Below are 18994 nucleotides of genomic sequence, written 5' to 3' on the forward strand. Positions count from 1 at the left end.
CATATTCAAGTGACGTCAAGTTTTTTTCAGAGCCCCAGGGTACAAGCACATATGGACGGGACAGCGCGAGTTTCCAATGTATATATTACAGAAGTAAAATGGCAAAAACTGTTAGTCAGCTTTTACATGAAGCAACTGCTGCATTGGTACAGCAAGAGGAACAGAGGACACAGGATAACCAACCTTCAAACGTTCATCTCACAGCAGGAGTCGCAGGCTTCTTCGGCGCCTGATAAACTTTGCAGCGCAAGTAAGGCAAGTCTTGTGATGAATTCGCACAGTATGCTATTTTAGTTCTTGTGGCATTACCAACTTGTTTGTACTAAAATCTTTGAAAGACAGCTAAATTAGCTCTGTAAAGTTGGATGGATCCACGCTTTCATGTTGTTGATGCCAAATTCTGACTCTACCATCTGAATGTTGCAGCAGAAATCGACTCATCAGACCAGGCAACGTTTCTCCAATCTTCTATTGTCCAATTTTGGTGAGCCTATGTGAATTGTAGCCTTAGTTTCCTGTTCTTAGCTGACAGGAGTGGCACCCGGTGTGGTCTTCTGCTGCTGTAGCCCATCTGCCTCAAGGTTGGACGTGTTGTGTGTTCAGAGATGCTCTTCTGCAAACCTCAGTTGTAACGAGTGCTCATTTGAGTTACTGTTGCCTTTCTATCAGCTGGTAGCAGTCTCCTCTGACCTTTTGCATTTGCACCCACAGAACTGCCTCACTGGATATTTTCTCTTCTTCAGACCATTCTCTGTAAACCCTAGAGATTGTTGTGCGTGAAAATCCCAGTAGATCAGCAGTTTCTGAAATACTCCGACCAGCCCGTCTGGCACCAACAACCATGCCACGTTCAAAGTCACTTAAATCACCTTTCTTCCCCATTCTGATGCTTGGTTTGAACTGCAGGAGATCGTCTTGACCATGTCTATATGCCTAAATGCATTGAGTAGCTGCCATGCGATTGGCTAATTGGAAGATTGCATAAACAAACTGTTTTAAAGCTGTACCTAATAAAGTGGCCAGTGAGCGTATTACAGTATTTACAATTCTGTCAATGAACGCTACAGCATAACATACTGATGAACTGCAATAAATACTGCGGTATAATATACTTGTGGAATACTAAAATATTGGGTCACGTTGCTATAGTTATTGTTACCATAGCAACCATAAAAATCACCACAACACATCAATTCAAGTACTTTACTTTTCAAAAACATGACTATAAATGTTTTAATTGCAATTTGTTACAATTAAACATGTAAAATCAAGCAGTTTTTATTTAGGTCACGAATGTAGAGGTATGACTGAGTCTTAATTCTATTATAGTAGGTATTATAGATGTATGTGGAACACAAAGTCACAAGTCTAGTCCAGGAAGCGTCACTAGCACATTTGGACTACACTTCCTGCTAGACCATTTTTTAGGGAGTGTCTCTCTCTTGGTGGATCATAAGATCACCGTGTTGCAAAACTCTGCGCATTGCTTTACAGATTCGCATACCTGTTCCAAAGGTCATCATCTTCTCCTCCCCAGCCCCAGAATGCATTGGGAAAGCCATTTATCCTTTTGAATTGCTTGACGGTGAGTCCGCTCACTCCACCAAAAAACTCCTCATATGGAAGCCTGTGTGGTCAGAGAGAGGCCTTCAGCTCTGTCATCACTCACAACAACACAGCAGTCCCTTAATACTTCATATTAAGTGGCCTTAAAGGCATAGTTCACCCAAAAGTTTATTTGCTCACCATTTACTCAACATTGTGAGGTTTCAAACCTTTATGGTTTTCTTTCTTCTGTGGAACACAAAAGGTGATGTTTCGAAGAATGCTGAAAAACATTGACTTCAATAGTAGGAAAATCAAAATACTATGGAAGTTAATGGTTACAGGTTTTCCCAAACATCATCTTTTGTGTTCAACAGAGAAAAGAAACTCAAACAGGTTTGTGACAAGTAACAGGAGAGTAAATGATGACTGAATTTTCAGTTTTGGGTGAACTGTCCCTTTAACTATTAGGTACTTACATTACACAATAAGTACTGTGTATTTATTGTATTCATATTGCTTAGTACAATAAAACTGCTAATCAGGTTAGGGACAGATTTTGCTGGTATGGGTAGGTTTAAACCTATAGTTCTCCCAAAAATAAAAATTAACCCATTCTTAAAGGGATAGTTTACCCAAAAATTATTATTTTGTCATCATTTACACTTTCAAATCATTTACAGTTTCAAACCTTTATGATTTTCTTTCTTCTGCTGAACACAAAATAAGATGTTTTGAAGAATGATGAAAACCTTTAACTATTGACTTTCATAGTAGGAAAAGCAAATTACTATGGTAGTCAATGGTAACAACTTTTCAACATTTTTCAAAACATCTTCTTTTGTGCTGAACAGAGAAAAGAAACCCAAACAGGTTTGTGACAAGTAACAGGAGAGTAAATGATGACTGAATTGGGTGAACTATCCATTTAACTACTGGGTATAACATTAAACAGTACAGTACAGTGTATTTATTGTATTCATATCATTTAGCACAATAATATTGAGGTGGGATGCTGGTCAGGGTATGGTAATTGTATGTTTAATGGTAGGTTTATAGTTCATCCAAAAAGGACAATTAATCCATTCTTAAAGAGACAATCACCCTCAGATTATCACTTTGTCATCGTTACACTTGTTTTTAACCTTTATGTGTTTTTTTTTTCTTCTGTTGAGCACAAAAGATGTTTTGAAGAATGCTGAAAACCTGTAACCATATTACTTCAATAGTAAGAAAAGCAAAATACTATGGTAGTCAATACAGGTTTTCAACATTTTTCAAAACATCTTTGCTTTTAGCAGAGAAAAGAAACCCAAACAGGATTGTGACAATTAAAAGGAGAATAAATGATGACTGAATTGTCAGTTTTGGGTGAATTATCCCATTAACTACTGGGTACGTTAAACGATATACACTGTATTTATTGTATTAATTTTGGTTATCACAATGAGATTTCTTTGGGATGCCGGTCAGTTTAAAGTAAAAGTGTAGTTCACTCAAAAATGAAAATGAACCCATTCTCTAAGGGATAATCACCCAAAAATGATTATTTTGTCATCATTTACACTTGTTTCAAATATTTATGACTTTTTTCTTCTGTTAAACACAAAATAAGATTTTTTGAAGAATGATGAAAACCTGTAACTATTGACTTTCATAGTAGGAAAAGCAAATTACTATGGTAGTCAATGGTTACAACTTTTCAACATTTTTCAAAGCATCTTCTTTTGTGTTGAACAGAGAAAAGAAACCCAAACAGGTTTGTGACAAGTAACAGGAGAGTATATGATGTCAGTTTTGGGTGAACTATCCCTTTAACTACTGGGTATAACATTAAACAGTACAGTACAGAGCATTTATTGTATTCATATCATTTAGCACAATAATATTGAGGTGGGATGCTGGTCAGGGTATGGTAATGGTAGGTTTAATGGTAGGTTTATAGTTCATCCAAAAAGGAAAATCCATTCTTAATGAGATGATCACCCTTAAATGATCATTTTGTCATCTTTTACACTTGTTTCAAACCTTTATGTGTTTCTTTCCTCTGTTGAACACAAAAGAAGATGTTTTGAAGAATGATGAAAACCTGTAACCATATTACTTCAATAGTAAGAAAAGCAAAATACTATGGAAGTCAATGGTTACAGGTTTTCAAAACATCATCTTTTGTGTTCAACAGAGAAAAGAAACTCAAGCAGGTACAGGAGTGATTTGACAAGTAACAGGAGAGTAAATGATGACTGAATTGTCAGTTTTGGGTGAACTGTCCCTTTAACTATTAGGTACTTACATTAAACAATAAGTACAGTGTATTTATTGTATTCATATTGTTTGGCAAAATAACATTGAGGTGGGATGCTGGTCAGGTTAGGGACATATTTTGGTGGTATCGGTAGGTTTAAACCTATAGTTTACCAAAAAATTTAAATTAGCCCAGTCTTAAAGGAGTAGTTCACCCAAAAATGAATATTTTGTCATCATTTATACTTGTTTCAAACACAAAAGATGTTTTGAAGAATGCTGAAACCCTTTAACCATTGACTTCAATAGTAGGAAAAGCAAAATATTATGGTAGTCAATGGTTACAGGTTTTCAACATTTTTCAAAACATCATCTTTTGCTTTCAACAGAAAAAAGAAACTAAAACAGGTCTGTGACAAGCAACAGGAGAGTAAATGATGACTGTGGGTGAACTATGGCTTTAACTACTGGGTACTTACATTAAACAATAAGGACAGTGTATTTATTGTATTCATATCATTTAGCACAAAAATAGTGAGGTGGGATGCTGGTCAGGGTATCAGAATGATAGGTATAAATGTATAGTTTAATAAAAAATGAAAATTAACCCATTCTTAAAGGGATGACCCCCCACAAATTATCATTTTGTCATCATTGACACTCGTTTCATCATTCAGACTTGTTTCCTTTATGAGTTTCTTCTGTTGAACACAAAGCAAAATCAGGCAAAGCAAAAGGCAAAGCAAAATTCTATGGGAGTCAATGGTTACAGGTTTTCAACATTTTTCAAAGCATCTTCTTTTGTGTTGTACAGAGAAAAGAAACCCAAACAGGTTTGTGACAAGTAACAGGAGAGTAAATGATGTCAGTTTTGGGTGAACTATCCCTTTAACTACTGGGTACAACATTAAACAGTACAGTACAGTGTATTGTACTCATATAATTTATGTAGCACAATATTATTAATGTGGGATGCTGATCAGGGTATGGTAATGGTATGTTTAATAGTTGGTTTATAGTTCATCTAAAAATTAAAATTAATCCATTTTTAAAGAGATAATCACCCTCAAATTATCATGTTTTGACGAATGATGAAAACCTGTAACCATTGACTTTCATAGTAGGCAAAGCAAAATTCTATGGGAGTCAATGGTTACAGGTTTTCAACATTGTTCAAAGCATCTTCTTTTGTTTTCAACAGCGAAAAGAAACCAAGTAAAAGGAGAATAAATGTGGGTAAACTGTCCCTTTAACAACTGGGTATTTCTATTAAACAATAAGTACAAAGTTTACTCACCCCCAAGTGTTTAACCAATCGATCTTAATCATTTTACCAAATGAATTAATTAAATTTAAGTACAAAGTAGTTAAGGCCACTTAATATAAAGTGGGAGCTCATGAATCTGACTGAAAAACATTGTTTCTAAAAATCACAATCTGTAATAAAGACTTACATGTAAGAGTATTTGTTGAGTTTGACCGCAAAATGTCTCGGCATTTCACCACATCCGTAGTAGTTGCGGTCATTTTCCAGAATGTGGTCCACATCGTGGAATATTACGCAATCCCAGTTCAAGTCCTTCATGGCCTCTTTGAATCCGACGTTGAACAGCATGGCACGGTTGAAGGGTTCATTTCCTGCCTGTGGACACACAAACCTGTTCAACTTCCTGTCCTTCAGTTTTACGCGGACCACTGCTGTTTCACCACTTCAGTTCTGCTCATGGCAGTGGACACATGCAGTAACATGCTCAGAAGATCTGAGCACAAATAATTCCTTTAAGCCATTCCCGTCACAGCGACTGTAAAACCACACCTGTATGTTTTCTGGGAAAATATGGTATGATTGTGTAAATGTTATGTAAGTGATATACATCTTGGTGGTTGATTTCACAGAATAAAACCAACAGATTTCTCAGCATCTGCGGAAAACAACCGCCAACATTGTACAGCTTATTACGCAACTACTTGCCACAAAACTAAGCAATCCAGCCTCATTATGGATACGTACTCCTGTATACATTTCTGTAGAGCATGAAATTCATCCAAGGAGGTACGTTTTTTGTGGTTTTTGTCTTCAAGAATCCACCAGAGGCTGCTGTGTACGCTTTTTCAGACCTCAAATTTCTCTCACGAGTGCCATTCATGCCTGCTGTTCTCGCGTAAATCCACCAGACGCCGCTGTTGACTGACTGGCCCACCTTCCATCTTTCCTAAACCCAACCAATAGTGTTATCAAAAGCTGACCAACCAACTTCCCTAAACGGACAGTTTTAAAAAACAATCCAGAAAAAAATAATCCCTCGCCTGATTTTTAACCACCCTTTCAGATTTGACCACATTCTCACCTTGTTTTTTACTTGTTTGTTTTATTTTTTGGCTTGTGTTTTTGTCTTTCCCGCTTTCTGGAACCGTTCTTTGCCAGACTCAAACCTTGCCGTCCATTTGGAGGTAAGCGATTAGCTGGTAAGTGCGAACAGGAACGCGGTCATACCGCCCCGTAGCATTCGTTTTAAAGACGAAATGCAGCCATATGTTCCTCTGGCTACATAATTCGCGATCTCCGGTTTTCAGAAAGAGCCTATGTTGCATCGTAAACTATATTACAGAATTATACATTGACTCTTTCATGTTTTTTTAAATAATTTATTTAATGCAATTGCATGCCTCACTGAACTGAATTCAATTATTTAATGACTTCATATTTAATAATTCAACTTATTTTCGGTGTTTTATGAATAATAATTAATTCCTGGCCAATAATTTCTGATGCCTTTTATTTAACAAATGATTATCAAAGATGACTTGTTTTTGATACAGAACAGCAAATTTTGACAAAATACACTAGTATGCATGGATAAATAAATGGATGACATTAATAGATCACACTTACGGTTTACAGTAGAACCCAAAAGTGCAACATAGGCTCATTCTGAAAACGTAGCCCTATATACATTTCTGGAGATCGTGAGTTGTGTAGCCAGAGGTACGTATGGCTACATTTCATCTTTAAAATGAACACTACAGGGCGGTATGATGTCGTTCCTTTTCACACCAGCAGCTGACCACTTACCTCCGTATCGACAGCTTTCCCGCTGTTACTAGTTTGTCCAGTAGCTCGTCATATACGTTGGTTGACTTGAGATGCCACGATGACGGGGTTCGAGTTAGGCGAAGAACGGTTCCAGAAAGCAGGTAGACAAAAACAAAAGCCAAAAAATCAAATAAACAAGTAAATAACAGGGTGAGAGTATGGTAAAATCTGAAAATGTGATAAAAATCAGGCGAGGGCTTTTCTTTTTCTGGATTGCTTTGGAAAACCGTCGGTTGGGTTTAGGGAAGTGGTGATCGGGTCAGTCGGTGCTTTTGAAAACACTATTGGTTGGGTTTAGTGAAGGAGGAGGGTGGATTGGTCAGTCAGTCAGTCAGTCAACAGCGGCCTCTAGTGGATTTACGCAAGAACAGTGTCTTGTGAACACTGCGGTGATGGTGTTAGAGATGAAGAAGGGTGGTGAGAGGGGATGGGGTTGGTTGGGGTTATGACAGTGTTCGAGATGAAAACCAAAGGGGGTTCTTGGTCTGCAAAACTGCTTCTGTAGTGTCATATCTGGTCCACAGATTTCATTTACATCGTGAATTCATTTACAATGTGCACCTCTGCATGTAAATACGGATATGAATGTATTCACCGATGGTTAAGATGATTGGTGGAACCAATGCTTTACAAACTAATTTCTAGAGAAGCACGCAATACGATTAATCGCGGCTGGTCTCCTATCTGTAATCATTAGTAAACCAATCAGATTAATCCAAACTCACTATAAATAGCCTGTCTAGTATTACTCCCTTATCTTCATTTTTGAAGAATCCACCCCATAGCCCCCTTTTCCTCCTTTACCAGGGGGAGCTCTCGAGATGTACCTGATCTCGTACACCCTTACATGCTCATTAACCCGGCTCATCGAGCCCTGGGCTCAATTATCTCCAAGCTCAGGGTTCTCTCCCGGGACAGCATGCCAAACCTGCTAATATTATAAAGCAATATCTAAGTGTGAACTCTTGAAATAACATACTTTGGAATGACTGACCAATCAAAGTCAAGTATTCAAGAAAGCCGTGTAATAAGGGTTCAGAATAGCATACTGTCACACCACTCCAACAGTGTTGACTTGTTTCTTCGAGAGGGGTCTGGATGCAGACTTAGTGCAGTTGCACGGTAAGCTGCATGCAATGCTTTTTAATGCGCACACCTAACCCCACCCTTCACAGTAACATCACTAGCCCCATTGAGTGCATTGCAAATCTGAGATGTGCTGTCTCAGCTTACAATTCCAAGTCTGCATCCAGATACTATTGGTTTCTACTTCTTACCTGTTCAATGACGTAGAAGCCGAACTGCAGTCTCTGTCTCTGCAGCGCCGGGATCAGATGCCTGAAGAGTATTGGAAGGTGCTCATGGCGATTTCGGAAAGGAACCAAAATGGCCACCTAGAGAAAAACGAGACAGCGGAATTACTACAAATCATTTGTTAGTCTCAATAATCCCAATGTTTCTACTGCACCACAACTAAAGGCATTTCAATATCTAAAGGGTCATTCACACCAAACATGTAAACTATAACAATTACTATACTTCCACATCAGCGGGCACCCTTATGAAAAAGAAGTATACTTTAGAATTGTTGAAGTATATATTCAAGTGTGTTTACTAGGGTTGGGTTGATAGATGATGCCATCACCGATGGCCGATAGACATCACGATGCCGAGCCGGCATCTGATCCTCCACACACTCTGTATGCGCACGTCTGAGCTCCAGCAGTCAGCAGGTGCTTTGAGCACAAAACCCCAGAGAGTAGTGCATGTCGGACAGTTTATCAAGGATGTTCCGCTAGATGGCATCTCACTGTAGTTGTTAAACATGATGTTTAATTAATCTTTTCTCTATCTAATAACTCTTTCGTCTATTGAACCTATCAGGTAGCATGTCACAGCGTCAGTAAATGGCTTCAATCTTTCGCTTTCACGCTTGAACGTAGTAATTTTAGCAAAAACCTCAGATACTGTTGGTTGGTTCCTGATGGTTGTGCGGAAAGAGTGATTGACAGGTGGTAATTTGAGTGTAACTTCTCTTTATTTTGTTTATGATTTAAAAACAAAGACCATGCGGGCCAGGTGGTTGAAACGGTAGGCTACAATTAATTCATTCGTTATAAATGAATTAATCCATTATAAATAATTAATTCACCAGCACCTACGACGACGATGCTATCGTCCATCGCGATGTTTTTTACATTAGACATCGTACGATGCCAAATTGTTCAACATCGCCCAACCCTACTGTTTACTAGCATCTATGAACACTGTAAAACAATTCTTGCTGCCTTCATTTTTTTTAGTTGATCCAAATGAACTTTTCTAGTCATTTCAACTTACATCAGTCAAACGGACTAAATATATTAAGTTAAAATTTGCATAACTTAAAAAATGTAGTCGCGACCTGATCAACCTTATGAAGTTAAACCTTTTGCCATATCTTTTTTACAGTCTACTGGTAGTACTTGTAAGTTTATTCTAGATTAATAAATGGACTAAGCTGAAAAGAAAATGAATAGTAAACGAAGCACATATTCTGCCTGATCCTATTCTACATCCATAATCCTCCCCAATGCCTAAAACTAACAAATAACTATTCATAGGAAGCAAATTAGAAGTTTATTTGGGCAAAAGTCCTAATTAATGGTTTGTTAATAGCAAGAATTGTACCTTAAAATAAAGTGTGACCGAATAATTCAAACCAAAATCAGTCTTAAATGTGTTTTAGCTGTCCGATCATAAACAAAACACAATGAAGAGAATCAAATAACAAGCATTAAAACAAATATGAGACTAAAGGCCAGATCTGCCAAGCAAGGCAAATTAGTGCAAATTAGCTCATTTCCGCAATGACCCACATAATCTACCCACAGCAGTGCACATTAGGTTGCAAACAAGCAGAACCGATGATAATCAGGTGTGTATAATCTGCTTACAACACAGACACACACACACACACACACACACACGTTTTTAGGGTGTTAAATCATACACAAATGCAAACCGGCTACCACAAATATTGTTAAATAAACCCCTGCCAACACGGGGAGAACATGCAAACTCCACACAGAAATGTCAACTGAACCAGCTGGGACTCGAACCAGCAACCTTCTTGCTGTGAGGCCACAGTGCTAACCTCTGAGCCACCGTGCCTAATAATAAATACCCAAATTAAATAAAATGAAAATGTTCTAAAAAGCACAGATTGACCAATGACCACACACTTCCACTGTTTTAAAAATCAATTCAGAAAAAGAAAAGCCTAATTTTTACCACGTTTTCAGATTTTACCACATTCCTACCCTGTTATTTACTTGTTTGTTTTATTTTTTTTAGCTTTTGTTTTTGTCTTGCCCGCTTACTCAAAACCTACTCAAACCCTACCATCACGGTCAACTCTGCTTTGCGTCTCAAATCCTCTGAAGTATTCGACGAGCCACTGGACAACTGATAACAGTGGAAAAGCCATCCACAGGGCGGTAAGCGGTCAGCTGGTAAACACTAAAAGCAACGGCATCATACCGCCCCCTGGTGTTTGTTTTAAAGATGAAATGCAGCCATACAGTCCTCTGGCTACATAACTCGCAATCTCCAGAAATGTATACAGGGCTACATTTTCAGAATGAGCCTATGTTGATTTGATCATTTATTAGCCGAGAAAAAAAATCCTAATGAAAGTGATCCCAATGATATTGTTTCTTCACATCTTTATCGTGATAGCTCTGAATGATTTTAAGAACAATGTCTTTATCGTTCTCTTTTTAGGTATCGTGCTTGGTGTGAACGAGCCTTTAAAGCTCTATTATTATTATTATAACTGGACTTCATGCAACAAATCAACAGGATGACTTCTGTAGCGTTTAGACCAGTGGTTCTCAACTGGTTTAGCCATGGGACCCACATTTTTACATGGTCATCAAGCCGCGACCCAAATTTTAAGGAACTATAATATAATTTTAGGAATTTTAATTAATTTGTATTCATTTGTTAACATACACAAGCAGTGACAGATAAATCATAAGATAATCACCAAGACTTACAAATAAACAATATTTTATTGCTGTCATTTAACAAAATGTATGCACTTGAGATGCCTTCAGCTCTTGGAGTCGTCTTTGAAAACAGTCCACAGGTTTGTCCTTGCAACTGGGATGTTTGGTTTCTAAATGTCTTTTAATTTAGAAGGTTTTAAGCCTTTTTTTGTAGTCAATATATGTACATATTTTACATATTCAGGGTCATACTAGCTCTTTGACATGTTTGTTGCTATAATTAAATGAAATTTCACAAGTCAAACGGTACGGTTGTCGCATGCACGTTTCAAAATAAAAGTCTGGTATAAGCAAAATAAGCTAAAATCTAAACTTTTGTCGTTTTTAAACACTGAAAATGTTCCCGCGATCAACTTTTGGGTTGCGACCCACCAGTTGAGAAACGGTTTTAGACCACAACAGGAAACGTGTGTCATTTAAACCAGCAGGAAGCGCATCACTCACCTTCCAGCGTGGGCGACAGTCGTGGGGTTTCCAGTGGCCTCCGACTGACAGACCTGGATCTTTTAGTTTCAGCAGTTTCTCCACCTCGTCTAGAGAGATCTCACTCATGTTCACCTTCAGCCGGCCCTCTGCAGACAGAAGACAGATTACTCACGCTGGAAGTAAAGCTGGGGACAGTCAAAACTATTTCAAAAACGGTTGATTATAACAGTATTGGTATTTCAGGGTGAGAAAACACACTTCCGCGTGGGTTTCTTGACATTTAGTTCTGGATCTTCAACTTGTACCTTTCTGTCTACAGTGCAGTCTACAGCATAACCAGAAGATTCTGATTCGCAAACCAAGACCTGCAAGTGCTAGTGGTCAGATCATAAGCGGCCTGCCAAGAAACTTGTAGATCTGTGCTACAGTACACGATAAGATTTACAATAAAAACAAACAAAAAAACACACACACAAAAAAGTATGACAGTCATACACTCTCAGAAATAAAGGTTTGAGAGCTGTCACTGGGGTGGTACCATTTCAAAAGTTTTACATTTGTAATTAAAAGGCCCAACCATTGAGGTATCAATAAGGACCCTTCCCAGCAGGCACACATCGTCATATGACGTTGATCTTTACTTCTATTTTGGTTACAACATCAGGTGACCAAAATTTAACGTCTATTTTCTGTCTAAGTATTCACACCACGAGCGACTTTGTAGCTGCCTGTTGCTCTGGGTGGTGACCTGCTGCAAACACAGGTCTGTATAGGTTTACAGAACGGAGAATACAACCCGCCTCTGAGCGAGCTGAGAGAGGATCACGTGAGCTCTACTGTTGCTCTTATTGGCTGTCGCTCAAGAAAGTCGCACTTCATTTGCATTAAGTTAAAGGATTCTCAACTTTGTCGCGTCACTCGACACGCCCACCCAGTCACCAACAGTCGCTGTCACTTGTGTAGATGGAGGTCGTTCACTCTCTAGGGAAATGAACGGTCGATTATCGCTTTGCCACTGCGAGTCGCTCGTAGTGTGAATGAGGCTTAATACTGACGTCAGCTGACATCTAATACCAATGTCAGCTGGTGTTGATATTTGGTTAGTTTTAGGCTGTGGGATTAACTAACTACATTAAAATCAAAAATCATTTATCAAAAAATATACAAGGGGCTAAAAATTCTGAATTCAGCTGTATTTATTAAACAACCCCTAACCACCACCCCCAGTCTTCCAGAATTTCAAAAGAGAAATGTTGGCAGGTTTGGTAATATGATTACAAAAAGTGTCATAAATGAACATTTTCTCAATTCAAATGAGTAGCAGATTGTACCCGGGAACAGTATTCCATATATCATGACCAGTGCCCAGGAGTGTTAAAACGACATAAAAAACGACCCCCCTCAAATTTTTTTTTATATTATATTATATTATATTATATTATATTATATATATATATATATATATATATATATATATATATATATATATATATATATATATATATATATATATATATATATATATATATATATATATATATATATATATATATATATATATATATATAATTTTTAAAAATTGGAGGGGGGTCGTTTTTTATGTCTAGCAACGCTCCTGGTCACTGCTCATGATATATGGAATACTGTTCCCGGGATTTTTTTAAAATTATATATATATAGTTAGTCAGAATTATTCGCCCCTTGTTTATTTTTTTTTCCCCAATTTCTGTTTAGAGCAGATTTTTTTCAACACATTTCTAAACATAATAGTTTTAATAATTCATTTCTAATAACTGATTTATTTTATCTTTGCCATGATGACAGTAAATAATATTTTACTAGATATTTTTCAAGACGCTTCTACAGCTTAAAGTGACAATTAAAGGCTTAATTAGGTTAATTAGGCAGGTTAGGGTAATTAGGCAAGTTATTGTATAACGATGGTTTGTAGACTATCAAAAAACTTATAGTTTAAAGGGGCTAATAATATTGATCTTAAAATGGTGTTTAAAAAATTTAAAAACTGCTTTTATTCTAGCCGAAATAAAACAAATAAGACTTTAATAAGAAAAAATATTATCAGACATACTGTGAAAATTTCCTTGCTCCGTTAAACATCATTTGGGAGATATTATATATTTTTTTTATTCAAAGGGAGCTTAATAATTCTGACTTGAACTGTGTATATTTTATTATTATTATTATTATTATTATTAAATAAAAGTATAATTGTTATTCTACAACTATTATTCTAAATAACAGAAATAATCCTGAATGTAACTGGAAATCAATCTAAAGACACAGTTGTAGTGATACTAAGATAATTTAATAAGATAATTTAAGAAATCTTTTGCATGAATATTTATTTCATTAGATTGAAACTCCATAAACAATTCTATAGAATACAAAAAGATGCTTTATAGAATTATCTGTTGTCTTAGACTTGACACATGGCCGAAAATTGGGAATATTAAGTCTTACCTCCCTGACTCGTCATACCTCCTTTTTGCTTCATTCAAAAAACCTATCAGGAGTTGTGCTTAGCGAAAATAAGATCACCACTGTATTATTTAAACTTAAGTTTTGTCGATTTCCCCTGTATAAAAGGCCGTTATGCTGGTTTCACATCACATGATAAGCGTCACATAAGCAGCGCATATTTTTTCGTCATACATGTTCACAACCGGGAATCATTGTATCATTGTACGCGGTGTGTCAGATGCATGGAAATGTTTTTTTCTGCGCACATACGTCAGTTTGCTTTTTGATAAAACCACATTGCTTTCACAAGTGCTGGGGCAAGTGCCTTGGATGTTGGGAGGTTGTCGCAGACTAAAGTTAAAAGGGTTGGGGAGTCGTGGAAGAAAGTGAAAGTGAACGGTGGATGTGGAAAGAGGGCGGTTGAGGAGGGGGATTGGTAAAATGAGGTGCCGTATCATTTTTCAGAGGTGTTTCGGCGTGTTATGGCACAAATTAAGCGCTGATATATGTGTGTGTGTGTGTGTGTGTGTGTGTGAAGACGAACTGCTGAATTTCTCATGCGTCCCCAGCAGGAGCCTGTAGTGTGAACAGAGCTAAAGCATAAGCACTTACTCATGGAGGGCAGCTTCTCGGGGCAGACCTGCTCGGGCTTATACGTGAAGCCCTCCGGGAGGAAAGGAGTAGGGGACACGTCTGTCTCGCTGAAGTTAAACTCATAGGTGTAGTCTAGAAAATGACAAAATCAAACATTCATGCGTTAGAACACCACAAAATATCACATCTGTGCAGTTTAACCAAACATATTCCATGGGAGATACTAAAATCTCTGAGTTTGTTCATGAAAGAATGTTTTCCTCTTATACCAGGAGTGACAAACTCAGATCCTGGAGGGCAGAGATTATTTCCAACCCTTATCTATAGGTTTTAAACAAGCCTGAAGGACTTAATTAGTTTGATCAGGCGTGTTTAATTAGGATTAAAGCTAAACTGTGCAGAGCTGCGGCCCTCCAGGAACTTGTTTGACCCCTGTGCCTTTGACCCTGTGACCTTATTGAAATTTTATTTTGTGTTGCAAAGTATGCTGGAAAGTGAAAGTGGTGGAAAGAGAAGTGAATCATCATACTCAAGTGAAAGTGTCAGTGCAAAACCAACAAAATGTAGTGCAAGTATAGTAAAAGTATCTGTTGTAAGTACTACCGTAAAAATTACTACTGTAAAAAAAGATTACAAAAGCGCCGTTTTCTTTTAAGGGTGTTTCTAAGCGTAACGTATTTACAATTCGCAAATTATACATTGAAAATGTGGGATAAATTGAACGTGAGAACACATTATATGAATATATTCACCGATAATAAGCTGACAGAAAGCAGGTTGATTTGTTTTACTTGCAAAGTGAAATCTGTGTAACCTAAGAGCCAAAAATCTAGCTGTGTTGATATGTAAATGCACAGGTTATGACCTTGGACCCTTGATTAACATGCTATGAGCATCCAGCAGGTGGCGCCACAAACCAAGCTCCTGCAGCACTGAGAGAATACATGCCGTTTGTGTGTAAACGTAACATTCTGTAGTGCATTTGGTGGTTGTTTAAGGCCATTTGGTGATTTCAGTCCTCATCCAGGTGGACATCATCATCTAAACAGTCTCTCAATCATTGGGTGTAATGATTTAGCTTCTTCTACGACACTTATAAAGCTTTAAAAAGATTTAATGCTTTCCACTCTCCGCACTGTCTTTGTGTGATTTGATTGGACAGGAATCACAGGACTGATTATTCTACTTAGCCAATCAGAGGACACTACCTGACAAAAGTCTTGTCGTCGATCCCAATTGAAGGAGCAGCAAATAATTACTTGACTTTTAGTTGATCATTTGGAAAAGTGTCAGAAGGTAGTTTTGAACCGCATCCCAATCATCACAAATACTGCAGAAGACCTATTGGAACCCGCATGGACTCAAGATTCTCATAGAAATCAGTCAAGTTTGGTGAAGGAAAAATCATGGTTTGGAGTTACATTCAGTATGGGGGTGTGCGAGAGATCTGCAGAGTGGATGGCAACATCAACAGCCTGAGGTATCAAGACATTAGTGCTGCCCATTACATTACAAACCACAGGAGAGGGCAAATTGTTCAGCAGGATAGCGCTCCTTCTCATACTTCAGCCTCCACATCAAAGTTCCTGAAAGCAAAGAAGGTCAAGGTGCTCCAGGATTGGCCAGCCCAATCACCAGACATGAACATTATTGAGCATGTCTGGGGAAAGATGAAGGAGGAGGCGTTGAAGATTCTTTGCCATTGTAGATGACTTTATTAATCAGTGATTTGAGTCAATGCAGAGATGTATGGATGCAGTCCTCCAAGCTCATGATGGAGTCAGACACAATATTCATTCTTTTCCCACTCCACCATGACTTTATATTCTATACTATACATTATCTCTGTTCAGTGACAAGACTTTTGTCTAAGCAAAGTCAGACCTTACTGTCCCAATTAAATAATTAAAAATCAAGGCATGATCATATTTTATTTGGGTAAAATAAGCGTAATCTAGAGGCCCTTTCCTTTCATATAAGCCACTTCTGATACCAAGTGATCAACTAGAAGTCAAGTTATTATTTGTTGTACCTAAAACTTGGATAGGCAACAAGACTTTTGTCAGGTAGTGTAGACTAGAAAAATATAGTATTAATATATAAAATAGTGACTGCAAGTTGAAGGAAAAAGATACAGATAAGCACTAAAAATGTACTTAAGAAAAAGCACACATTTTTAAAACTACTTGAAAAGTAATTTGAGTATTTTACACCTCCGGCTAAATGGAGCTGACTTAAATCTTGACTTTATGAATGAGCATGGATTTCCTGAGGATGTGACAGTGCTGCTGACAGGATGCCCTTAATGGGAAGGAAGATGGGTGGTGTTTCCTGTTCAACAATGATGGGGATAAATTAGTGTGTCGTACCTGTGCCGTTGATGCTGTAAGCACTGCGGACCACCTGCTCCAGAACCTGAGCCCCCATATTCCTCACATTCTCACGGATCTGGATTCCACGGGCCTGAACCATGAACAGGTACTCATTGACTGTTGATAAAGAGAGAGAGGGGGGGGGGGGGGGTATTAATATCTGAATAATTACACACTGTTACAAAAATGCTGGGTTCTACACCAGCGATTTGTGTTGGGTCAATATGAAGAAATAAAGTTAACTTTTTACAACTGCATACCTGTCAACCCTACCGTTTTTTCCCAGGATTCTCCCGTATTTTTCAATCCTATCCCACTATCATGCCGTTAAGGTATTTTCCTGTATTTTTACCATATTTATTATCTTTCTATGAAGGGTGGCAATAAACATCATAGAGCCGATCCTCCCTATATGCAACCCATACCGCCGAACCCCTAGGGGATGTCCCTTGCTCTTAAATGCGAGTCTATTCTGTGCTTTCATTTTATTTAGACATGAAAACACTTTGAATTAAATATAAAAATGGCGAAATTGTCTTCCTTTCCACTACAAGCGCCATTTCCCCTCCTATGAAATCCTCAAAACACTCAGTTTATGTACCTGTAGCTATACCTTATTTTCACATCCCAATGTTGACAGACATGCAACTGAAGGCGCACCGACTGCTCCGTCAAAATGTAAAAAGCAGTAGATGTACGAGAGACGCACACAGGGCACATAAACACCACACAACACTTGATGTCAATAGATCAGTGTTTCCCAACCCTGTTCCTGAAGGCACACCAACAGTACACATTTTCAACCTCTCCCTAATCAAACACACCTAAATCAACTCAGCAGAACATTAGAAAAGACCCCAAAACCTGACAAGAATGGGTCAGATAAGGGAGACATACAAAATATGTACTGTTGGTGTGCCTCCAGGAGCAGGGTTGGGAAACACTGCAATAGATAACCATCTTAAAGAGGCACCTTTTTACAAATGTAAGTGGATTGAACATAAAACAATTACGTTGTCCAAAAAACAACTCCAGAATGGTGTTGATGCAGCTCATTTTAAATAAGTAGTTTGAACAAGCAGCAAATATAAAACAATTTTGAGTACATTTCTTCAGCATATTATATAAGGAGATGTTGACAGGAATGTTCATGCTGTTCATATAATGAAAACGCATAAAAGGTGATAATAGGTAATATTTTAAAGGTTTGATTAAATTATTTTTATTATTACCAAAAAAAAAAAACTCCCTGCTTAAACTTTGTTATGACTAATTAGTATTATTAGCAAACTTTAACTACTTGTTCTAGTTTTAGTTGGTTGTAATTATGCATTATTTACTGTAGGCCTGCACAATATATAGTTTCAGCATTGATATCGCAATGTCAATCTCAAGTGATTTCAAGTCAATTTAAACTATTTAGACTCAAGAAAGAGTAATTGTGTTTAATTATTTACACAATGACAAAGACTATACGGTGTTATTTTACATTTGAATATTGAATTTGTCTAGCTTAATACTGTTAGATTCCACCATAAAGCAGTTTTATTTTCATCTGTGATTTAATTTATTTTATATATATATTTTGCCATTTTGTAAATGCAGATGCACTCCTCGACAAATCATCCTGATCAATGTAAAATTATGAATTCTTTCCAAACAGAGTAATCTTGTGAAATTATATTCATATTACAATATATAAAAAAATCGCAGATATAATTTTTTTCCAATATTGATAGACTTCCCTACTTTACTGTATTTTATACTGTAGTAAGTACATGTACCTAACTATGCTATAGTCCCAAATGTATGGGCTATTAAATGGTATTTTTGAAGTTTGAGCCTTTTCAAAGCAAGGCAAAGCATATTCTGAATGTAACTGGGAGCCAGTGTAAAGACCTGAGGACAGCTGTGATGTGCTCTGATTTCCTGGCTCTGGTCAGAATTTTGGCAGCAGTGTTCTGGATGAGCTGCAACTGTCTGACTGTTTTTTTGAGAAGGCCCGTGAGGAGTCCGTTACAGTAATCCACCCTGCTGCTGATAAAAGCATGGACAAGTTTTTTTAAGTACTCACTGGAAACAAAGCATCTGATTCCTGAAATGTTTTTGAAATGATAGTATGCTGATATAATTATTGCTTTGACATGACTACTGAGACTCATATCTGACTTTTTGTTCAATACTGT

At 37.4% G+C, this 18994-nt stretch overlaps 1 protein-coding gene across 1 annotated transcript in view; it reads right to left on the bottom strand.

Moving 5' to 3' along the window:
* b4galt5 (UDP-Gal:betaGlcNAc beta 1,4- galactosyltransferase, polypeptide 5) overlaps nucleotides 1–18994 on the bottom strand; it is a 57674-nt gene that overhangs the window by 4772 nt on the left and 33908 nt on the right. Inside the window, exons 2-7 of the mRNA XM_056449453.1 lie at nucleotides 16806–16925; nucleotides 14455–14568; nucleotides 11380–11507; nucleotides 8161–8277; nucleotides 5244–5431; nucleotides 1505–1627 (exon numbers count right to left, since the gene is read on the bottom strand). Of these exons, the coding sequence (XP_056305428.1) occupies nucleotides 1505–1627; nucleotides 5244–5431; nucleotides 8161–8277; nucleotides 11380–11507; nucleotides 14455–14568; nucleotides 16806–16925 (790 nt within the window). The remainder of the gene's footprint in view (nucleotides 1–1504; nucleotides 1628–5243; nucleotides 5432–8160; nucleotides 8278–11379; nucleotides 11508–14454; nucleotides 14569–16805; nucleotides 16926–18994) is intronic.

This window comes from Danio aesculapii, chromosome 23, assembly GCF_903798145.1.
Source record: "Danio aesculapii chromosome 23, fDanAes4.1, whole genome shotgun sequence".
Lineage (NCBI taxonomy): Eukaryota > Metazoa > Chordata > Actinopteri > Cypriniformes > Danionidae > Danio > Danio aesculapii.